Source organism: Phyllostomus discolor, chromosome 13, assembly GCF_004126475.2.
Source record: "Phyllostomus discolor isolate MPI-MPIP mPhyDis1 chromosome 13, mPhyDis1.pri.v3, whole genome shotgun sequence".
Lineage (NCBI taxonomy): Eukaryota > Metazoa > Chordata > Mammalia > Chiroptera > Phyllostomidae > Phyllostomus > Phyllostomus discolor.
This window is the reverse complement of record NC_040915.2, coordinates 23,628,219-23,651,085: the sequence shown is the minus strand read 5'-3', so window position 1 is coordinate 23,651,085 and position 22,867 is coordinate 23,628,219. Positions and strand designations below refer to the sequence as shown.

Sequence of the window (22,867 nt, the reverse complement as noted above, 5' to 3'; positions counted from 1 at the left end):
TACTTTGAAAGCTCAGGCCAAACTGGCGGTTAACCTTGACCTTCTCTCTACACATCTGGGTCTATAGAAAATGAGAATCAGGACGTCTCTGGCATCCACAGCAAATGAAATATGAGGGCTTTCTCCAGGCAGAGGCAGAATGTTATGAGCTATTTTAGAACTGGCTAGGGCTATTACAAGGGAGAGTTTGCACCTGGGCAGGGCAGTCTCCCCCCTTGACCTGGGGCTGTGTCCAGTATGGCGCCCTCACAGCTAGAGATGCTACAAGGGGCTCCAGCCCCGGGAGAAAAGTGGTCAATGTACTCCTCATCAATTCATTGAATGCATCACAGAATAGTGGACCTGGACCAACAACCACATTGTACATAGGGAGAAAGGGAGGCTCACAGAGGGACCTGGGAGGTGTTCAAGGACATACACAGCAAATTAATGGTAGGGCAGAGGACAGAACCCTGACCTCTTGACCCTGATACTGGCAAGGATGGGAACAGAAGAAAGATCTCATGAAGGAAAAACCCATATGAATATAGTATTTAAGGGGAAGGGGTCTAAGTCAGCTGTCAGGGTTTGAACCAGGGGTTTAGGAATGAGCTGGACCCCTTAGTGTCAAACCATGAGCTCCAGCAGAAGGATCACCCAGGACTTCCTGGACAGTTTGCAACAATGACCGGAGGGATGGGCAACACTCAGAACTGGTCAGCCCTGTCACAAAGAGCCCCCCTTCTGTATTTGAGATGCCATACTGCCCATATGGCAGCCAGATATTGGGAAGAGAAAGGAAAACCATCAGTTTAAAAGCTAGCCTCTGCTCATCCTGCCGACAACGATCAGTCAAATTTGACTCCTATGCACAAACTATCCGCTTCCCGTGGGAACAAGGAAATCTTGGAACAAATCTGAAATGCCCCACTGTGCGAAACAGTTTGCGCAGGCATACGGTCACAGGCACCTACTGAGCCAGGGGCTGGAAGGGTAGCAGTGATCTGACCAGACCTTCTGCTATCAGTGCACATGTATGTGTGACACACAGTATATGCAAACACACACGTACATGAGTTCAGAGGAGGCAGAGACAACTAAGATCCTAGTCCTTGCTACAAGGAACACCACACCTAATTATTAGACTGGACAAGTTCAGAGGGGTCACGGGTACTCTGAGAAAGGACAAGGAAGGCATATGGATAATCCATTTTCAGGGCACTGGACACAAATAGCCTCAGAAATTTGGGGAGTCCCTCCACCCAGAGCCCTCACTTCTGGACCCCCAGAGGGTCAGAGGCAGCAGGCCCCTCAAGGACCAGGAGCTCACCCCCTGTCCCACCTCTAGGGCCTGAAACTCCAAAGGGGGCATGATCTTTGCATCTTCCAAGGGACCCACAGGATCCGGGGAAGAAATAAGGCTGGGAAGGAGGGAGGGTGAACAAACGGGGTGAGCGGGGAGGCCCAGGTGACTCTTTGGGTAGATGGGCAAACAGGAAAGGGGTTGACCTGAGTAGGGAACACCGGGATCAGCAGGTGGGGGAAAAGAAGAATAGACCTGGACACCAAACAGAAGCACCAGGATCTCCAGCAGAAGGAGTTATCCTGGGACACGGGCATGCAGACAGGATCCTCCAAAAGAGAGAGGCTGAAGTAGAGAGGGGATGCCCAGACACGGAGAGAAAGGAGGATGTTAACCTACGGCAAGAAACAGACCTCCAGATTGGGTACCAGGAGTCCAGGATTCTAGTTCTGGCTCTGTCTCCAACCGGTGTGGGACCCTGGACAAGTCCGTGACCTTTTCCAAGCCTCAATTTCCCATCCAAAAAAATGGAAAGAACAGAAGAGTCTCTGACGCTGACTCTGAGAAGGCAGGGGAAGGTGAAAAAAGGAACCAAAACCTACAAGTAAATTTGGGGAGAGAGTGTTCTCAACCATATGACAGCTGAGGGACTCACCTGTCCGGCTGCCGGGGGCGCCGCCGCCCCCGATTCCCCGGGGGTGCCGTCGGGCTGCCGTTCGCGGTACAGCGCCCAGAGTCCCACGTTGGGCAGAAGGACCAGGGCCGCCAGCACCAGCGCCACCGCCTGCAGAAGCCGCTTCTCCTTCCGCCTCATCGGGGCCGGTCAGCCCCGCGGCGTCCCGCCGCGCGGCCCCCAGCTCCCGGCGTCCACTCGTCCGCCAGTCCGCCCGGAGGCGGCAACAGCTCGGCGAACAGAAGCTGCCGCGGCGCCGGCCCCGCTCCTACTCCGCGGCACTTCCGCCGCTCGCCAGCCAGGGAGCCGGGCTCGGCCATCGCGTCGCCGCCGCGGGGGACGCTCACCGCCGTCCCCGTCGCTCCGATTCCAGGCGAGCCGCTCGCTCCGTGCTGTCCTCCTGCAGATCGTCTGCTGAGCTCCGTATGCTGCGTGCCCAAGCCTTTTCGCAGCTCTTTCTGGTCCGCCCGGGCGTGGCGGGGTCCGGGTGCAGACCGCTTCCCCCTCTCTGGCCGCGATGGTGCCGCCCGCTCCTCGGAGGCTCCCCCGCCCGCTGGAGCTTTGCGAAAGTCCGGGAGTTGGCGAGTTGGGCGCTCACCGGTGCGGGCAGGACCCTAGTGTGTCTTCGCGCGCTGGGACGCGCGCGCGGGGATTCCAAAGCCCAGGCCCGTAACCTCTGCTCAGGGTTCCTGTCGACGGCTTGGGAGCTCCCCAGGGACATGCCGATAGTTCTAGAGCCAGGCCGGACCCTCCGCGCCTGCAGCCCCCGGAGCTGTGGCATCCCAATCACCCCGGCTCTGCTCGGAGAACCTTTGGACTTAATGTGACTCCAGGGACTCTGTATCCCTAGGCAACTCCTATGAAATGGGGCCGCAGCCGAGCTCCACGAGCACTGTTCGGCCGGCAGTCCCTCGTTTTCTTCCTTTCGGAGTTCCTGGCGTTAGGTGCGAACGCCTTGTGTAAACTGTGGAGCTGTGCCCGTCTGCCGCCCGTCTGTCATCCCTTGCAGACCAACGGGGAGGTGGCCTGAGCCCCTCTGCAGGATCTTTAGGCGCGCAAGCCCAGCCTCCTGGCAGTTGGTATGCCCTCCAGTCCCACGCGTACTTCTAGGCAATCAGCTCGCACGGAGCCCTTTCTTTCTGAAACCTCTTGTCTGTCGCTGTCTCCCGTTAGCCCTTCAGCTAGGCACGGGGATGAAATGGAAACAGACTGGAGCCCTGACGTCTGGGGGTAGAAACATTAAATACAGAAGCGTATCAGACGATGGAATGTGTCTGTGACCGCGGGGAGGACTCTGGAGGGCCAAGGAGCTGGACAGTGATGCCTGTGGCTCCTCAGTGCGCGTCACCTAATTGATTCCTCTCTGATGCTGAGGGGCCACGGGCCCTCCTGGTTGCCTCCCTCTTTTCCACGCCACAGCCGTCCTCTTGATTTTCTCCATCTCCAGCCCTGCCGTTGCCTAGCGGCCCCGGCCTTGCACTCTTAGTGTCCTAACGACTTCTGCTTCCCTGCTTTTCCAGCTCCAGGCTGAGCAATGGGGATTGAGTTTTCTGAGACCAACACTCATAGATCTTTTTTTTCTGCTTTCTATTCTTAAAAAATTAAGTCTTTTATTGAGTTTATTGGGGTGACTCTGGTGTTTCCCTTGCCCAAGGAGGTATAGCAGAAAAAATTTTGCTACAAGAAATGTCTGAGATTTTACTGCCTAGGCTTTCTTCTAGGATTTTTATGGCCAGGCACATAGATCTTGACACCTGCTACAAAACCTGCAAAGCGCCCATCACCTGGGCTCTAGAACCCACACTCCTCACTGTGACCTGCTGGGGGTGATCAGACATTCTCTCCTCCTCTGCCTTGACCACCCGCTGGCTGTTTTCCTCAACCACTTAGTTCTTTCCACCCAGAAAGCCCTCTCCACTTCCCCACTTATGTCGGTGGAACTCTTGGTCATCTTCCCATGTCTTGTTGAACTTTCATCTCCTTCAGGAAGTCCTCCAAAACTCCTCAGGGGGCTGCTTGCTTGCTTTGGACCTCTGTCACAGTAATGTTTACCTTCTGTTGAATGCTATGTCAGGTGCCACATTAAATTCTTGACATGCATTACCTCTCTTAATGCTCACAGTTACTCTGTGAGATAAATGCTTTTCTGATTTTCTTTTGCAAATGAGACTCACAGTGAAGAAGGCAGAAGCCAGAATGATCTTGTTTTAACAAAGGTCAGATAGCATCGCCCTCTGCTCAAATCTCTCCAGTGGCTTCCCACCTCCCACTGGATGTCTACGAAGAACTACAAGATCCTGCGAGGCTGTATATGGATGGCCCTCTCCCTTTACTCTCTTCATTATTATGCCCCAACCCATGGGCCTTCTTGCTGTTCATCAGAGAACACCAGGCACATTCCCTCTCTGGGCTTTGCCTTTGCGTTATCTCTGCCTAGACTGCCCACTCTTCTGTCCCTAATCCTTACCCTATGTCTTTTAAAAATACTTGTTTTATTGTGGTAAACTATGCATGACATAAACTTACCACTTTAACCATTCAGTGGCATTAAGTACTTTCACATTGCTATGCAATCACCACCGCTGTCCATCTCCGGAACTTTTCATCTTCCTAAACTGAAACTTTGTCCCCATTAAACGCTAACTCCCCAGGGCCCCTCCTCTCAAGCCCTGGTAACCATCATTCCACTTTCTGTCTCTAGAATTGGACCATTCTAGGTACTTCTTATACATGGAATCTTACAATATTTGCCCTTTCCTGTTTGGCTTATTTCACTTAGCTTAAATGTTTTTAAGGCTCATCCATATTGTATCATATATCAGAATTTCATCCCTTTTAAAGATGGAATAATATTGTATAATATTTCATTGTAAGTATATACCATGTTTTGTTTATCCATTCATCCATCTATGGATATTTGGATTATTTACACCTGTGGCTATTGTGAATAATGTTGCTATAAATAGTCCTTTCTAAAAAATACTGCAGCTGATGTGCAGTATTTATATAGTTGAATTCCCATCCTGTCTCTTTGACAGAAGTGGAAGTTTCTAGAGGGAAAGATGATGTTGCAGAACCCTTTCATGTACCTCCTCATCGGGAGCAAAAACAGAGTAGCTAGGGTAACCCTTTTACAAACAGGAGGCTCACTCTGCTCCTGGGAACTCACCTGTGACTTCCCTTTATGTTACAATAATCTATGAGAATCCTTATCACAGCCCATGAGGCCCTATGTGACCTGACGTGACTTCCAGATTTTGCTCTCCCTCCTTCCCTTCTACTTACTATATCCCTTCTTGCTATATCCCTCAAAGGAACCAAGCTGAAGATGGCCTGGGGACCTTTGCAGATTTGCTGTGCCATTGTCTAGAAGTCTCTTCCTCTAAATCTTTGCCTGGTTCTCTCCCTCCCATCTCTCAGGAATCAAATGACCTGCCTCAGAGAGAGCTTCCCTGGGCAACCGATCTAAAATATCAAAGAGTATCCTCATCACCACCAGTTGCTTGAGTTTTCTTTGGAACAGGTATCGTTTTTTATTTCCTCATCTAGATTGTGAGCTCTAAGCAAGAAGGAACAAGGAACTTTGTAGTTTTTTTTTACACGTACAATATAGCTCATTCTCATGCTTAACCACAAGAAGCTAAGCTGTGGCCCCTCCCAGGCCTGAAACACTGTAGATGCTCAGTAATTAATGGTGGAGTGAAGTTAGCAGCTGAGATCAGGTACACAAAAATCTTCAGCGTCTCTCTCCTCTCCAGCTCTTCCTCCAGCTCCCGAGAGGATTCTGTGCAAAATTGGATTTGAGCTTTTTCTTGTGTCTTACTGAGTGACTTGTTAATCAAAACTACACACCAGCCTGGTCAGCCCTCAATAGAAACTCGAACCCATTAACCCAGCTTTAATCCTGAACTCTTTGATCTCCTTCTACAATGTGAGATGCCAGGGAGAGAAAACTCCCAGGGCTTTATCCCACTCACTGAGACAATGCCATCTGAGACATGTGGGCAGCCTATTAGCTCTGGCTGTTTTTCTCGGAGAACTGATCAGGTCATCAACTGAATTAAGCAGGAAATGTTACTTTCAGCCTGAGCTGTCCTAGGCCCATGGTGGGCATTAAATGACATAATGTGCATAAAGGGCATACCACAGATGCTGGCCCAATGAAACTAGTACCTGTGGCCGAAATAAAAGCCAAACACCAGCAGGATTACTGAGGAGGGATGCACAGAATTTCAGCTGCATGGCAAAAACCTATGGCTGTGGCCTGGGCCTCTCCACCCTCAGCTATCACCCTCCTGTCACTCACTCCAACCCAGCCACAAGCACTTCCTGGGCACTGACAGCACTATGTCCAGTCCAGCCCTGGGGCCTTTGAATTAGCCCCTGTCTCAGCCAGGAAGGCTGTTTCTCCACATTTCTCCCCCTACTGCTGCTCCTTCTTACCCTTTGCATCTCAGCCTAAGTATCACCTCCTCACAGAGACCCTCCCTGACCTCCCACCTGAAGTGCTCTTTCAATCCTTCTTTTGTTCTTTCAATGTTATTATGCATTGTTTTCAGGTGTACAGCTTAGTGGATAAGACATTCTTACACTTTAACATAATGCTCTCCTAGACATTTTCAGTACCCCAACTGACACTGCGTAGTTTCCACACTGTTACTGACTATATTCCCTATGCTTTACTTACATCCCTGTGACTATTTCGTAACTAGCAATTTGTGCTTCTTAATCCTGCCACTCCTTTCACCCGGTCCCCAACCCCCGCCCCTCTGGAGCCCAGCAGTTTCCTCTCTGTGGCTATGAGTCTTTTTCAATTTTGTTTGCTTGTTTATTTTGTTCTTTAGATTCCACAAATAAGTGAAATCATACAGTATTTTCCATATTTTACATCTTGCTATGTATTCTTCATAGTGCATATTCCTCTTGGCCAAAATCTTATATATTTGATTATCTACTTGTTTATCTGGTGTACATAAAGGGTTTAATACACACACTTGAATGATGAGCATCTTCTGTCTTTCCCCATTTTTACTTCCTTATCTTTCCTTCCCTTTCCTTCCTTCCTTCCTTCCTTCCTTCCTTCCTTCCTTCGTGAGTGGTTTATTCTCTCACTCTTCAGTTGTCCCTCTTGTCACCATTGTCATCAGTAAGAGGCATATCTTTCAATATCCTCTGAGATATACTTCAGCAAGAAGGGTCCACTAGAAGAGAGACATCAAGTGACAAGTGGAGGCCATTAGCTTTCCGGATGAGGACATGAAAACCTTTCCTACCAGATGTCCTCACCTTGGCTTTCTGAGGGTCCTTTGTTGCTGACTCCATTTGTCAAGGGCTAGGCCTCCAGGCTGGTCTGGCCTGTCCCAAAGCCGAGGGGGTGTAAGAGCAGAACTGATCAGCAAGTCAGGGGGTGTTGGTCTGCACGTCAGTCTACCTTTAACAGTCTGACTTTGGCCAAGTCCCTTGGCTGCTCTGAGTCTCAAACTCCTCCTCTGTGAAATGGAGATAATCGTGACTCTGTAATGACAGAACTCCCAGGTGACGAGAGAGAGGTATGCTGGACCCTAAGCAAAGCCTGAGAAGCTATTGGTGTTGGGACTCCCGTGTTTGCTGCAGCCACAAGCCTCTTGCTTCTCCTCTCCTTGGAGATCATCGAGATCATCACACCTTTTCAGAGAAGCCTGTCGGATCTCCCTGAACAGACTAAGCTCCCCAACTTATGTGACCTCTTATCAGAGCCTTTCCTTAACAGTTGCAGAGTTCATGGTTACTAGATGACTGTTTGATACCTGTTTCCTCCCCTGTACTTTAACCCCCATGAGGTCAGAGACTATTTCCCCCCAGCATATCCTCAATGCCTATACAGCATCTGACCCAAAACAGGTTCTCAGCAGACTTTGGAGAAATGGATAAATGATTCAATCAATCAATCAAACAAGCACTCACCTCTTTAAAACCTACACTTGGGAAATTCACTAATGCTGGTGACAATGACCCAAATTACTATCTCTACCAGGTTCGTCACTTCTAATACAGAGGAAGAGGGGGGGAAAGGCGCTAGAGCTGAAATTTCGCCACCTGGATCTGATCAGCCTTGATCAGTGCAGACTTCGCCCCTAACTTCCTGTGTGGCTTCAGGAGCCACACAGGAGGTGGCGTCAGACAGGTTGCTCAGATTCCCTGGGCAGCAGGTGTGTCATGAGTGTGTGTGGTTGCAGGAACTGCAGACGTCTAAACAAATATAGATAAAGTATGGCTGCATTAAATAGAGCAGTTGAACCAGATGCTCTCTGTGGTCTTCTTATGTCTAAAATTCCGGGACTCAATCTTGCAAGGTAGGACGGGAGGAGGGAAGCCAGACATAGAATACCACTCAGGTGATTCAGTCCAATGTGCGCATTTAGTGACATTTCAGTTCCTAGTTTGAATAAAAAGAAAGGGTTTGCAGATGCCTTTTTGAAATGACCTCTAGACAGAAAATTGCCTGTCTCTCTCTCGGCGTCTACTTTGTCATTTCCACAGTGAGATGCCAATTAAAACCAATCCTGCCAACTATAAGGCAGTGCTGCTGAATCGAGACAGTAGACGTGGAAGGAACCTTCAGTAGGGTACACTTTGAAAGAGCAAACACAGAAGGCCATAAATCTCCAAGAGTAAATATGCTACGTCATCGGGTGGGTACGTCTCAAACAGAGTGTTAGTCAGAGGTGTCAGATGCAAATAACAGGTGTATAGGGGGCCGTCCTGCTCCTGGCATTGCCACTGAAATAAATATCGGGGCTGGAGAAATGAAAGTGCTTCCTGGTTAATGACTTTTCATTTTTGCACAAAGGAAAAAGAGTTGTGCAAAGACACAAATAGGGTACAGGGGAAGGGGGGCTGCCTGGGAGCTTGAGACTCTTTGGGAAGTGATCCCCATCTCAGTCAAAGAAAAGGCTGGGCACTCGATAACCCAGTGGCCTCACCTTGACTGGGGAACTTTTAAAACTCTGGATGCCCTTCCTGCACCCCAGACCAATTAAGTCAAAACATTTGGGGGTGGGACTTGGCCTTCCCCAGGTGGTTCCAATCTCCAGTCAGGTGAGAGAACCATTGCTCAAGGCTTTTGGGGTGCAAAAATCCTCCTAAGGTATTTTTTTGGTTTTGTGGGTTTGTTTTGTTTGTTTGGTTTTTGTCTGTCAGGTCACCTGATGTTCCACTAGGTGGCACCTTCCAGCAAACTTCAGTGGGTGCAGAGAAGTCTCCCCTAGGTTAACTGCAAGGAATGGATTCAAAAAACAAGGCTTGGTGGTCTTTACTGACAACGAGGGGTCTTCACTCTTGATGAGAAGGCCGAACCAGCTGGTTAACAACTTGCTGCTGAGCACTGAAGCCGCAGAATGTTAAGGTTCATCCCTGCCAGGGGAGGGGACCCTCCATCCCTTGTGGCTGGGCTCACTGGTCCACCAGTTGCACTCTGGTCTCTTTCCCCCAGCCAATCCAGCAGGAACTACAAACCCCCAGTTAAAAGTCTTTGAAGAGTCTTCTATGGACACTCGCGGACATCTTTTCCTTTTATCTGGTCACTTAACAACACCCTGATTTCCTTGGGGATTACCTTCTCCCATCTCAGCTAGAACGTGGCATCAGAGCTGACTCCACCTGCAGCTTCTGGCTTAGCCAATCAGAGCGCACTCTCCCTTTTTGCTACAGTGACTCATCCAAGGGTGGAGCGTTGACCTACTCAAACAAACCAGAACAATGACTTTCAGGTGGAGGCTAGCAGGATGTAGTGGCCCCTTCCAGTTTGGATTGCTGAGAAGGTTGGCTATACACCCCACCACGAGGCATGCACTCGATGTCTTTCCTTTTCTCCTCCAGAGCTTCTCCTTCCTGCCCCAGGGAGGCTGCATGGAATACATCAATGGGCTTCCTTCTGTCTGTCTCCCTGTTGAAGGTGGTGCTTGGGGAGCCAGGGCAGGGTGTTACCTTCCCAGCTTCCTGTTCCACTGGCCGGCGGTGTCCAGCAGGCCTCCTTCTCCTCATCCTTTGCTGGCCTAACGCTGGACAGCAGGCTGCTGGTGCTAGTCCTAAGGCACTGCACTATCCCTTGTGGTTACCCTATGGCTTGTGCTGTTGTCCCCTGACTCAGCTCCCCTCCAGTCTCCCAGTGGGAGAGAACCGCCCATTCCCTGCCAAGACCCTGACTGAATTAGGTGGAAGAGCTTCCCAAGAACATGAGAGCAGCACCCACACAGGAGAAAGTGGGGCTGAGCGATCACCCGGTTACCCAAGCCAACCCCTGATGTCATCTGCAGTCCAACTCACCTCCCACATCCAAACAATTACCTAATAACACTGATTTTATTGCCCAATAAATTTAAAATGCACCGCTTCCCCTCAAGGCCTACTGTATGAGATGGATTTCAGGTACCTGCAAGGAGGGTCCTTTATCAGAACCCTGCTACCCCAAGTAGCCAAATCCTCCGTCTTGTGGACTGGCCCCCACCCTCATCTATGGGATGGCCCTTGACCTATTATTTGCCTGCTCTGGATCAAAAAAATGAGTGGAGATACTCAGGTCCTGTCTCAAATTGGAGTGAAGTGGCCCAGAGGGAAGAAGGCAGCTGGTGGTGGTCCCTAGAGACAGCATCAAGGTGGAGATTACTCTTGGGTCACCCACAAAGAGAAGTTAGGAGAAAGCAAAAACCATGAATCACACAGAAAGTGCATCGGTCAACAGAAGACATTGGAGCAGAGATGCTGAGACAGGAAACTAGGAAAGATACCTCCTTGGCTCCTAGTTTTCCTGTTCCAGTCCTGGCCCCCGGGGTGCCTGTCTGGAACGCTGCCCTGGGGTTTCTGTGAGGTTTCCTGCGGAATAGCCTTTTTCTGGAGGGATGAGTGCGTCTCTGCCCCTTACGATCAGAGAGGCCCTGGCCTCGGTACCCTAATCTCAGAGTCCAAGTTAAAGCCTTGGTCATCTCTCACTTGAATTGTTGCAATAGTCTCCCAACTTCTCTGCCACTTCGGTCCTTCTTCTCTTAAAATTCATCTTCCCCACTGAAGGGATTATCCTGGTATGCGAACCTGCCAAGTTGCTTTCTGCTGGTCGTCTCCACATTGTCTTCACGATAAAGGTGAAGCTGCTGGCCTTGTCCTTTGCAGGGCAAACTGCTAGTAGTCCCCCACCTTAACCATGTTGTCGCTCACCCACACCTTTGCATATACTCTTCACACCCTTCTGTGGGGATGAATTCTCACCCAGCTTAGATGTCACCTCCTCCTCCCTCCCTCCCTCACTGACTCCTTCCTGCTCCCTTCCAGGAGAGCTAAGTAAGAGCGCCTTCCTTTTTTCCCCATATTACTGTGCAATTTCTGTGTCAGCATCCACATATTAACAAAGGTGATGGTGATGATGTTAGCCCACATTTACGGAACTCTTATTACACACGAAACTCTAAATTAGTAATTTTTGAGACATTTTTTAGTCCTCACCCAAACCCTGTGAAATAGGTTCTATTATTATCCCTGTATTCCAGAAGAGAAAACTGAAGCAGAGGGGTGAAGTGACCGGCCCGGAGTCACACAAGGAGGGTGGTTACAGGTCTATTCTCCTCCTCCTCTTCCTTCTTCTCCCTGTTCTTCCTACAATATCAACCTTGCTGAGTAGACTTGACATGGCACACAGTTCATTCACCCACTTCAACGGTACAAACCAGTGGTTTTTAGTACATTCAGAGTTGTGCGCAATCACCACATAATTTTGGGACATTTTCATTACCCCAAAGGAAATTCACCCCTATTAACTGCTCACTTTTTGAAGCTACTCTTGGTGCGGTGCCCAGTGCAGAGGATCCGCTCAACCCGCACGTGCTGAAGAGCAGTGGCTCCCCGACACGAGGGGTGGCGGAAGGCGCAAGGCAGGGCCTCCTTGGGCGGTGCTCTTCGCGTGTTAGCGTCAGTCAAGAGATTTGCCTGCCTCTTCTATTGACTACTTCATACTGCCTCTTTAACAATAACCACTACTTATTATCTCTTACATGCCAAACCATGCACTGAGTGATTTGCATTTGCTACCTCATTAATGCTCACAGCACCACCTGGAGTTATTGCATCCACGATACAGATGAGGAAGGCAGGGCTCAGGGATTTCATTAAGTTGTCTCAAGTCATACAGCTTGTAAACACCATCACCCTAACACTAAGTAAACGGCTACTAGCTATAATTGAACATTTAACCATGCCTAGGCACTATGTTAAATTCTTTCTATACACTGTCCATTTATTCGTTTTAATCATTCATTCAATAAATGTTTAGTAAGAACCTCCCACATGCCAGGCCCTATGGGAAGTGCTAGATTCAGTGGTGAGCAAACAGATCACTCAGTCTCACAGAGCTCATGTTCCAGTGGTGGAAAAAGCCTTACGGGAATGAACACACAAATAACAATCGTGTTAGGTGGGAGGAAGGAGAAAGGTCCTCACGGCTGTTAGGGGCAGACCTGGTGTTGGAACCTAATACTGTTGGAATCGAAGTCCGACACTCTTCCGGCAAAGTTACACTAGCGCGACTCACCTAGGCTGTTCTAATGAGACTTGGGGTTTGCCCATGGCCCTCCGGGCAGTGCTTGTCCCTGGAGGAGGTCTACAGTCCACAAGTCCCTGCTGCTTCCCGTAGCAGTAGCAGGCTGGAACACTGGCTCACACACACACACACACACACACACACACACACACACAGTGGGAGCTCTACTGGCCCTCCCCTCAGAGACAGCCAACGCAGTGGGCTTTGCGCATTCCCTTGTCCTCAGCTGGGGGACTCGAGTTTGAAGAGCACTTTGCCGTACACTGTGCTGAGCTGCACTTTGATCATGTAAATGATCCTGGAGATCACTCCATGAAAATACACAGAGATTGTCCGTTCTTTTTTCCCGTCACACAGTCCTCCACGGTATGAATAAACCAACGTTCAAACAGTCCCCTGTGGGTGGACGTTTGGAGCTGTTTTCACTTTGGCGCTATTAAAAAGCTGTCACAAATAGCCTTGCGTGTGTCTTGTTCAGTAGTGATTTAGAGATGAATTACGGGGGAAATTCCTAGAAGTTAGGATCAGCAGATCAAAGCGTAACCACTCCTTTAGTTTTGAAAGATATTGTCCGATTTTCCCTACCGTCAGGTCGAATCTTTTTGTGCTCCTACTACTGACGTATGAGAACACTTCATTGTCCGCAGCCTAGGCCCACACAATATGCATCTTTCAAAGCATGCATTTTATGTAAAAACTAAACTCCCAGCTTCTCCTAAAAAGTGCAAGATCTGACAACGCTGGGCCAGTTTTCCTGCATAACAAGCTGGGGGACTGGTCACTGAGGCCAGTTGTCACTATGGCCCTTGTGGGTCTTGGACGATTCAGCTCCCGGCTGGTCCAGCCCCTTCGCGGTGAAGATGAGGAGACTCCACACACTCAAAGGGGGAACTGAGTGGGAACTAGCACCCAGGTCTCCTCCCTCTTAGTCCATTGCACCCTGTGGCCCCCAGAGTAAGTACAGGAGGGATGAATAGGGAGGCAGAGTAACTGTATAAAAGCACTGACAACACAGCATTAAAACTGGAATTGTTTTTTAGCATTTGCTTAGCTCAGTAAACACATCACAGCACCCTGTAGTTGATTAAATGGACTAATCCACGTACAGAAGAGTGACAAATTGGTTTCTATTTCTTCTGAGCAACCAAAAAAGGGGCTCATGTCACAGCAGGAGGAGGCAGGTTATATATTCATCCATTCCCCCATTCGCCGAACACAAACTGTGTGGCAGCCCCTGATGCAGGCACGAGGGGCTCAAAGATGAACAAGTGTTTAAACACAGGGATCTGAACAGGTGCAGTGTGCCTAGGCTGCCGGGAAAGCCCAGAGGAGGGAAATTCTCATTCTGCTGAGGGCCGCATGGAGGAGGTCGCAGGGAAGGTGATGTTTGGGTGGATCTCGAAGGATGTATAGGAGTTTGCTAAGAAATAAAAAGGAGCACAGCATTTCTTGAAGATAAACAATGTTCAAGGTTCTTCCAAGTTAAGGAAAAAAACCCCAGAGATTAGGGCAATAACCAAATAAAGAGAGGAAAAGAAGGAAAGACATTCACTACTTTATTTAATTGAAAAGTCAAGGGCAGAGACTGAGGATGAAAATGGGGCGGGAGGGGGAGGACTTGGAACGTGGCAGGAATGGGGTGTACTGAAGCCAGAAAAGTTCAGTTAACTTTTCTCTCCAGCAATCACCTGGAGGGTCCCTTTGGGACTTAAAATCAGACCCACAAACCTCAAGTCCTTATTTCTACTTTACAAACATTTGCTGATCTGTTCTGTGGAGTCACCTACAGGCTGGGTGACAAAAAGGCCATCCTGAATATTCTTCGTATCCATCCCCATGCACGGTAGCACCCAGCCCCGTGGTGGGCACCCACTGGGTAATGGATAAATATCTGTGCAATGGAATAGATGCAGAGACAGATCAGCCCCAAAGGTGGGGGACGGCCAGAGAATCTCAGCCCAGCCAAGGCCCAGTAATTGCAGACTGCAATGTCAGCCTGACATCTCTGGAGACACAGCCTCCCGCTGAGGAGGGAACAGGCGGCTATAAAATGGAAATGGAAGGAGAATGGCTCCAGAGCAGCTGTCGGGAAGCACTTCTCCCACGGCTGCCGAGACGGCAGGCTGACCTCGCAGCGAGGCTGTTGTTGGCTCACAAGCCTGGGCCTGTCCTGCCAGCCTGGGGGAGGCCACCGCAGACCACTGGCACACAGGCCTCTGGCCATCTCCCCCAGCCATCTGCCCCTGGTGGGAAACTTGGGGTGTTCTGCTAGCACCAGTTCCAAAGTGGGCTTTCCTAGAAAGGAGTCTCAGGGGCTGCTGCTTCAGGAGGCTTCTCCCATAGCTAGGAGAGCCTGGGACCGTGTACCCGCAAAGGGCCCGACAGGTGAAGACACATGCCACCTGTGGAGGCTCCCTGTGCACTGTCCTCCGGTCTGTAGCACCCTCCTGCCTTTCAGCCTAGCTCATCCTCACTCATCCTGTGCACCTCCGGTCACGTGGTCCTGTCTTAGGGAAGACTTCCAGACCAGTCTGAGTCACATCCCCTATTATGTCAATACATTTTCAAATTTTTCCCTTCATGGCACTTAGCACAGTTATAGAGTCATTACCATGTATAAAGTTGGCCTCGCCCACTAGACTGGGACCATCTCTGATTTTGCTCACCACTGTACCCCAGCACCTAGCATAGCACCCAGTACATAGTAGGTGCTCATGAAGCATTTCTTGAATGAACGAAGAAGGGAGTGAGTCTTATTTCAACCCCTTTAACCTCTTCAACTCCTTTAGTCATTTATGTGGCATTTATTCTCCAAACCCAGCATGCCCTGGCCAGTGTGCCTCAGCTGGTTGGAACACAGTCTCATAAACCGAAAGGTAGTGGGTTTGATTCCTGGTCAGGGCACATGCCTAGGTTGCGGGTTCAGTCCCTAGTTGGGGCCCCCACAGGAGGCAGCCAATCAATGTTTCTCTCACATTGTTGCTTCTCCCTCTCTCTCTCCCTCCCATCTCCATCTCTCTCTGGAATTAACACACACACACACACACACACACACGTGCGTGCACACACAGCATCTCCTGTGCACCTAGGAAGAAGAGGGTGAAGCTTCCAGACCCTGACCGCCCAGTGCAGTCTCTGGTTCACCTTTGGAACACACAGTGCCTGGCACCTCTGGTGACTCCCAGTGACTCCTGGGGGACACCTCCCACCAATACACACACAGTCCTTCCTCTCCACCATTCCCACCCTCCCCTGTCATCCTGTCACCAAGCCCTGTCTCCTCACCTCCTGCCTCAGTGGTTCTTAGCTTTGGCCCTGACTGAATGACCAGGGCAGCTTTTTAAACATACAGATGCTTAAGTATCTGACGCAGGGATTCTGATGGAGACCTGGTCGAGTATTATGCTTAAAAATTCTCCCAGGTGATCTGATGTGCGGCCCCTCTCTGCATCGATCGCTAAGATCTCTGCTTCCTTCCAACCACCTGCCCTACTCCAGTTCTGTCTACCACCATTTCTCCCCCGGGCACAGCAGTCTCCTCATTGGTCTCTTGGGGCTGCCAATCCACTCACTGAGAGGCAGCCTGTCAGAGAGGTCTTTTGAGAACACAAGCCCAATCATGACACTCTTCTGCTTAAAACTTTCTCCTACTCCCCACCACCTTCAGGACAAACCCCAACCCCCACAAACACTGGAGACTTGGCCAGCTCCACCCCGTTGCTTGACCCTCACCCCGCTCTCACACATGAGCCATACCAAGGGCCTGAAATGGACAGGGCATGTTCTTTCCTTCCCCTGGGCCCCTGCACACCTGCTCCTATGTCCAGTGTTAAAGAAACATTTATTCTGACACTTGCTAAATGGGTAAAGAAGACTTGATTCAGGACTGTTGTAACAGGGTGTTGCAAGAGGAGAGAGAGATAGGGCTGAGCTCACAATACACAAAGACAGCTGGGGATTTATAGCCAATGAGCGGGGTGAGGGGGTCAATGGTGGAAAGTTATTAAGAGGAACTTTAAGTGTAAGGGATCCTTGCTAAACTGGCCTAACAGAGTTCTTGCTAAAGGCATGCCTTGATCTTAAACATCATGGGCCAGGGATGAGGTATTTAATCAGATCTTAAGGGTGAGGGGATGACTCAGCAGAATTCTTTGCTAAGGCTAGGCTGGGTGGACCACAGATGAGATGGGGGCCAAGGCCAAGGCCTAGAGGAGAAGACAGCTCAGAGGAGCCTGCCTAAACTTGGATCAAGGACAGAATCTTCGTCACCAGGAACACATTCCTTTGCTGTGCTCCGCTCTGCCTCTGATCATGCCTGCTTCTCCAGGTTCCTGTGAAGGCAGAGCTGCCTGTGGGAAGTCTTATCTGACACTCCTCTACCACACAGTGCCCTCCACCTGTCCCGTGTTAGCATTTGTCACACGCTAGTGATCTGTTTACTTGCCTGCTTCTGAGCCGACTGAGAGCAGTTAAAGGGCAGAGACTGTATTTTGAATTCCCAGCACCTAACACGGTGTTTGGCTCTCAGTAGGTGTTTCTTGAATGGATGCGTATCGGTGAGCGCGGCTCTCATGGAAGAGGTGCTCTGCTCCAAAACAATCAATGACTGTGCATCGCCTACATCGGTGGTTCTTGACTTCAGTGAGCACCGGAATCATTAGGAGGGCTTGTTGAACACAGAGTGCTGGGACCCTGCCAGGAGTTCTGATTCAGCAGGTCAGGCTGGGGCCCGAGAACCCGAATGTCTCACAACGGGTGAAGCTGATGCAGTTGGTCCTGACAGCACTTTGATAATCACTGACCCGTAGGATTGTAGCCGATACCATTCCCAAGGGAGACACATTGCAGTATTTTTCATTGCAAAGACAATGGCATTTAATAAGCAAATTTCAGGTGAGGTTGGAAGCAGATATGATCTCATGATCTAGGTGACCTCCTTCCCTCCCTAAAGTATAGATTCTCTCTCCCCACTCTTTCTCTCTCTCATTTGCAGCCTGGAGCAATAGCTCAATACTTTATTTCCTTGCCTGCTGCTTCATTTGCTCTGGTGGGGGGGGGGGGCTGCCTCCCAGCCCCCTCTGCTCAGCCTGGTGCCAGGCCGAGAGCAGGGACTGCAGGCCCCCAGTGGCTGAGTGGCATACTGATGTAGGTGGCCTGAGGAGCTGCTGTGTCCTGAGCTCTCCTCCATCCCAGCCCCCATGGCTGGCTGCTGCAGCAGATGGATTCAGGGGGCAGAGAGAGCTGGACAGGGCCATGACTGGAGCAGGCTGGGCAAGACAGAGCTCCCCCAAATGACTCTGCCCCGCCCAAGGGGGGGCCAAGGTGCAGCTGTTTCAGGGCATGTGGACGGAGCTGGGATGTGCAGGCTATGGTGTCCCCACACATGTACATGATGCCTTTGTGGGGTGGGGCAGGGCTGGGGGTGGAGAATATGGTCATGCCAGGAGCCAGGGCTGGGGCCCAGATCTTCCACATTGCCATGTTGTTAGGAGGAGCTCCTTCAATTTCTAAATTTGAACTTGGCCTTCCAGGCCGCCATGAAAGAATATTTATCAAGATAATAAGATAGAACATGTATTTTTTATAGTTTGTTACCTAATTTATAACTTCTATTCAGATATGTGATGTGTAGGCCTCAAATTTATGCTCTTGCTCAGACCTACAAATGTTTGGTGTGGGCCTGACCATGGGAGTGACCAGGTGAGGTGAGTGGCCTGGGGAAGCAAGGCTGGTTGCTCCCCGAGGGTCTGGTGGGTTCCCTGGGGCCAGAATCACCACCTGAAAGCCCCAAGTAGCCCCACACCTCCCTGGAGACCTGTTAGTACTCCTCAAAAGTGCCTAGAGGGATCTCTCCCTTCCTAGGAGTCAGGGTGCAAACTGGTCCCCCAGTTAAATAACAGCAACTTGGTGTCTGCTCAGTGAGATGAAGGAAGAAGCCTGGGCCTCGGGAGGTTTGGATCCAGGTTCCCATCAGGCCGTCAGGTGGTAAGCAGGAGTGTGGAGTCAGACAAACATCAGCACTGCCACTTGCCAGACGTGTTTTCTCGGGCAAGTCACCTCCCACCACCTCAATGTCCTTGTTTGTTAACTGGAGATCATTGGAGTGTCTGTACCTGAAGGGGTGGTTCAGCCTTTAGGGCCGTGCCTGCACAGTAGGGTACTTTGTAAGTGCCAGCTGTTACTTGTGATTTCCTGGTTAGTTTGTTCTTATCTGATGGGGCTCCTTCCACAACCAGCCCTGGCCTTGGCAGAGTTTGACAAGTTGGAGAAGTCTGTGCTCTAGGTTCCTGGCTTGTCCTTTGGACAGTCTTTGTTTGTGGGTAGGCTGCCTGTTCATTTCAGGGGCCCGCACTCTCATATTACAGACCAGTCACCCGTATCAGTGCAGATTCCTAGGCCCCTGCCTCTGATATTCGATCCACCAGGTTGGAGCTGGGCCCAGGATTCTGCATTTTAAGGCCTTCCCCCAGACAATCCTCATGCAAGAGGCAACTCTCGGAGAAAGCCTGTGATTGGGAAAGCGGACTGAAAGCCTGGACCCAGAGCAGCCGCTGGGAGGCAGATTCCCGTTCCGTCTGAAACATGTTTCTAAGAGTCAAAGCTGCCCAAGAATGGACAAAACTGCCCTGAGAGGTAGTGAGCTCCCCACCAATGAAGGTGTGAGAGCAAATGCCAGATAAAAAGCTGGCAGAGGTAAAAGAGAACTCAAACCTTAGCCCGGGAGTTGGAGTTCAGGGCCATGAACATCTCTGTGATTCCATCTTCTTTTCCCTCTCCCCCTCTTCCTCTTAGGAAGTGCTCCGCCAGTGCTCCACACAGTGTCATCACCCGCCCTTTCCTGGGGAGATCTTGGTTTTGAGAAGGAACTGGATGCTTCTGTGTCCTAGGACAGGAAGCTGGCGGTGAAGAAGATCATCCCAGGCTGCCCCCTTTAATTCTGCCAGCAGAGGGAACCCCCCCTCCCCCGCACCTCTGGGAAAGAGCAGACTCTCCACCTTCTCTGTCCCCACACGTAATCTATGAAAGGAGCTAGAAGCAAAAAGGCTGTAGAGCTAGCCTGAGACTGGGCTCAAGAGAGGACTCGGAGCCGCTGCGCCTTGCAGTAACTGTGCCTAACGCCGCGTGTAATCACCGCCATGTGTCTCTGTCAAGAACTCAAGTTCGCTTCAGCCCGGTCCCTGCAAACTCCCCTGGCAGGACCCTCCGAGTGAAGACAAATGGACAAGTTGGGACAGTGATAAATCCTGCTGTCCTTCTGTGGTCAGAGGGCCCCCCGCAACAAACCGGCTCAGCAGGGGACAAGGGGGGGGGCATGCCTGGCAGCAAAGTTCTGGGGGCCTGGGCTTGTGGTTTCTTCCCAAGTACATTCTCTCAAAGTGGGACATGCCCAGTCATTTGTCTTGAGTGGATGGGCTGTCCCCGCATTGGTAAGGCTGGGAGAATGAGGGGGATGGCAGATTCTCACCTTGCCACCCATTTGCAGTGAGAGGCCTCTCGCTGCAGTCCTGTCTGGCCCGAGGGTGGCTCCCCCGGATGTCAGAACCTGGTCAGGAGTCCTCTCCCCTGTGCTCTCCTCTCCCCTGTGCTGTGCTCTCAAAGCCAGCAGGAAGCATCTCCCCTTTCCTCTGCCTCAGCCCCACAGCTGTCCTCAAACACCCAAGTCTTCTTAGCCAAAGCAAGCATTTCCTCCCAGGACAGGACCCCTCCTCTGTTCCATGGCATTGAGTCTGTCTCTTCAGGCCCTGCCACACTTACTCCTTGGATGATCGTTTTAGGAGTAGTGGCCATGTACTGAGCACCTGTGCTGGGCCAGTTGCAGTGCTAAAAGAGACATGTACATAACCTCAAGTGTTCATAAAAATAAAATTACTAGCTCCATTTTGCAGATGACAAAAGTAAGGCACAGGTTAGTGACTGTAAAATACATGGGCAGGGAGAATAACAAGGAATAGGCATGTGGACTCTGGATCAGATCCCCTGGGTGTGAACTGAGGCGCTGGCTCTGACTAGTTATCAGAAGGGTTAGTTGATCCTCTCTAAGCCTCATTTTTCTCTCTGGAAAATGGGGGTAACAACAATAATACTTTTTATTTGTAGTAGGCAGAATAATGGTCCCCCAAAGATGTCTACATCCAAATCCCCAGAAACTGTGAATATGTTACCTTATGTGGCAAAAGAGATTTTGCAGGTGTGATTAAGGATACTGAATTATCCAGGTAGGTTTAGTATGATCACAAGGGTTCTTATAGGAGAAAGTGTGTGGGGTTGTGGGGGGGGGGGAGAGAGAGAGAGAGAGAGAGAGAGAGAGAGAGAGAGACAGAAGATGCTAGAAGGCTGACTGTGAAGATGGAGAAAAGGGCCACAGTCCAGGCGTGTGGGCGGTCTAAAAGCTGGAGAAGGCGAGTAAACAGATCCTTCCTGAAGCCTCCAGAAGGGCTGCAGCCCCGCTGATGCTCAGATTTTAGCCCGGTGGGACCCACGCCCACATTTCTGACCTCAGGAACTGTAAGAAAATAAAGTCGTGCTTTTTCAACCACTAAGTTCGTAGTAGTTAGTTGCAGAGCAAAAAGAAACTAATAATTATTGTGAGTTTTGTTTTTCCAAGTCAGTAAAATACCTGTCACATTGGGTTGGTTACATAAAAGTTCACTACAAATGCTGCCTCCTGGTTTTACTGTGAGCTTCTTTTCTTGTGTCTCTATTTTATTTTATTTTATTTTTAAGTATATTTTATTGATTATGCTATTACAGTTATCCCATTTTTCCTCCCCCTTATTCCCCTCCACCCTGTACTCCCCTCCTATCAGCATCTCCCCCCACCCCCGCACTTAGTTCACGTCCATGGGTCGTACATATAAGTTCTTTGGCTTCTCCATTTCCTACACTGTTCTTAACTGCCCCCTGTCTATTCTGTACCTACCATTTATGCTTCTTATTCCCTACACCTTTCCCCCTTTTCTCCCCCCACCCCATCCCTCCCGATAATCCTCCATGTGATCTCCATTTCTGTGATTCTGTTCCTGTTCTAGTTGTTTGCTTAGTTTTTTTTTGTTTTTGTTTTTTTTAGGTTGAGTTGTTGATAGCTGTGAGTTCGTTGTCATTTTACTGTTCCAATTTTTGATCATCTTTTGGGTCAGGGGCTGACCATGGCATTGAGACAGTCATACTGGAGCCACGTGGACTGAGAGTAGGGGAGGAGTGGGCCCTAGAAGGAGGTGAAGGTGCTGTTCCAGAGAACGGGAGCTGATGTTCGGAGGCGCAAGCTATAGAACTTTCTTTCCCAGGATCACTCGGAGAGTAGGAAGCTGAAATAGGACTAGAATTCAGATTCTTGAATCCTGAAGAAATCCAGTTCTTAAGTCAATGAGGCTGGAGTGTGAGGCTGAGTCGGCAGATAGAACTCTCGAGCCTCATGGGACTTCCCAGAAAAATAATGAGGAGTATGGGGGTGGAGGGCTGGCAGAAAGAAACGCTCCCTGCTCACATGAGAAACTTAGACTCTCAGGACTGGCAAGCCACCAACTCTAACTTCTCCGTTCCGTGTACGGCATCCTGGCTGGCCTCTGCATGTGTGCTGCCAGCGACAGGAGACGCTCCTTTTCTGAGGCAGTCGTTTTTTCATACCTCTGACCTTTAAAAGTAAATCTCCCTATTTTGAACCAAAATCTGTCTTCTTGCAGCTTCTACCTCCTCATCCTGGAAGTCACAGAGAACAAGTCAAATTCCTTTAGAATGGCCCAGATTAACAGAGCACAGAGACTGAGCGCCAGAAGAACCGGGTTCTGGTGCAGGGCCTCCACTCGGTGAGCAAAGAAAACATGATCACATGCAAGTGTGAATGTGAAGATGCTTGCACGTCACAGATCATCACCATCATCATTGTCATCATCATCATCTGCCAGGTGCTTATTATGTGCCAGGCACTATTATCAAGGTACTATCTCATTTTATTAATATAATAAGCATTTGAGATAAATATTGTTAGTATTCCCATTAGACAGATAGGGAAACATGCCACCAGAGCCTAGGTCACATGTCCCAGCCACACTGCTAATTCAACTGTCAGAGTTGGGACTGGAACCCACTGGCTGGATTCCCACCTGTGTCTTACCCAACTTATTGCCTGTAAAGAAGACGTGGCAGCAGGCATTGCTTTAACTGATTATTTCAGTTTAAAAGCTCTTGAGTTGGTGGCTGCATTTGGTTCTTCACCCTTTTCTAAGGTTGCTGAGCAGTCCTTTGCTTTCCCATCCTCTTCTTGGGGCAGAGAAAGCGATGGAATGTGCCAGAATCAGCGAAGAGTCAGCCCCCAGCCAAAGACCCCCTCACAGCCAAGTCTCCTGTAGAT

The 22,867-nt window shown here is 50.0% G+C and overlaps 1 protein-coding gene across 2 annotated transcripts in view; it reads right to left on the bottom strand.

Moving 5' to 3' along the window:
- GALNT10 (polypeptide N-acetylgalactosaminyltransferase 10) overlaps window positions 1–2,233 on the bottom strand; it is a 180,234-nt gene extending 178,001 nt beyond the window's left edge. The window contains exon 1 of one of the 2 annotated variants that reach the window (XM_036014108.1): window positions 1,938–2,233. In XM_036014108.1, coding sequence (XP_035870001.1) covers window positions 1,938–2,096 — 159 coding nt within the window. In that variant the 5' untranslated portion in view covers window positions 2,097–2,233. The remainder of the gene's footprint in view (window positions 1–1,937) is intronic. The other variant, XM_028528499.2, reaches the window with a different exon arrangement.
- Between the last annotated feature and the right edge of the window lie 20,634 nt (window positions 2,234–22,867).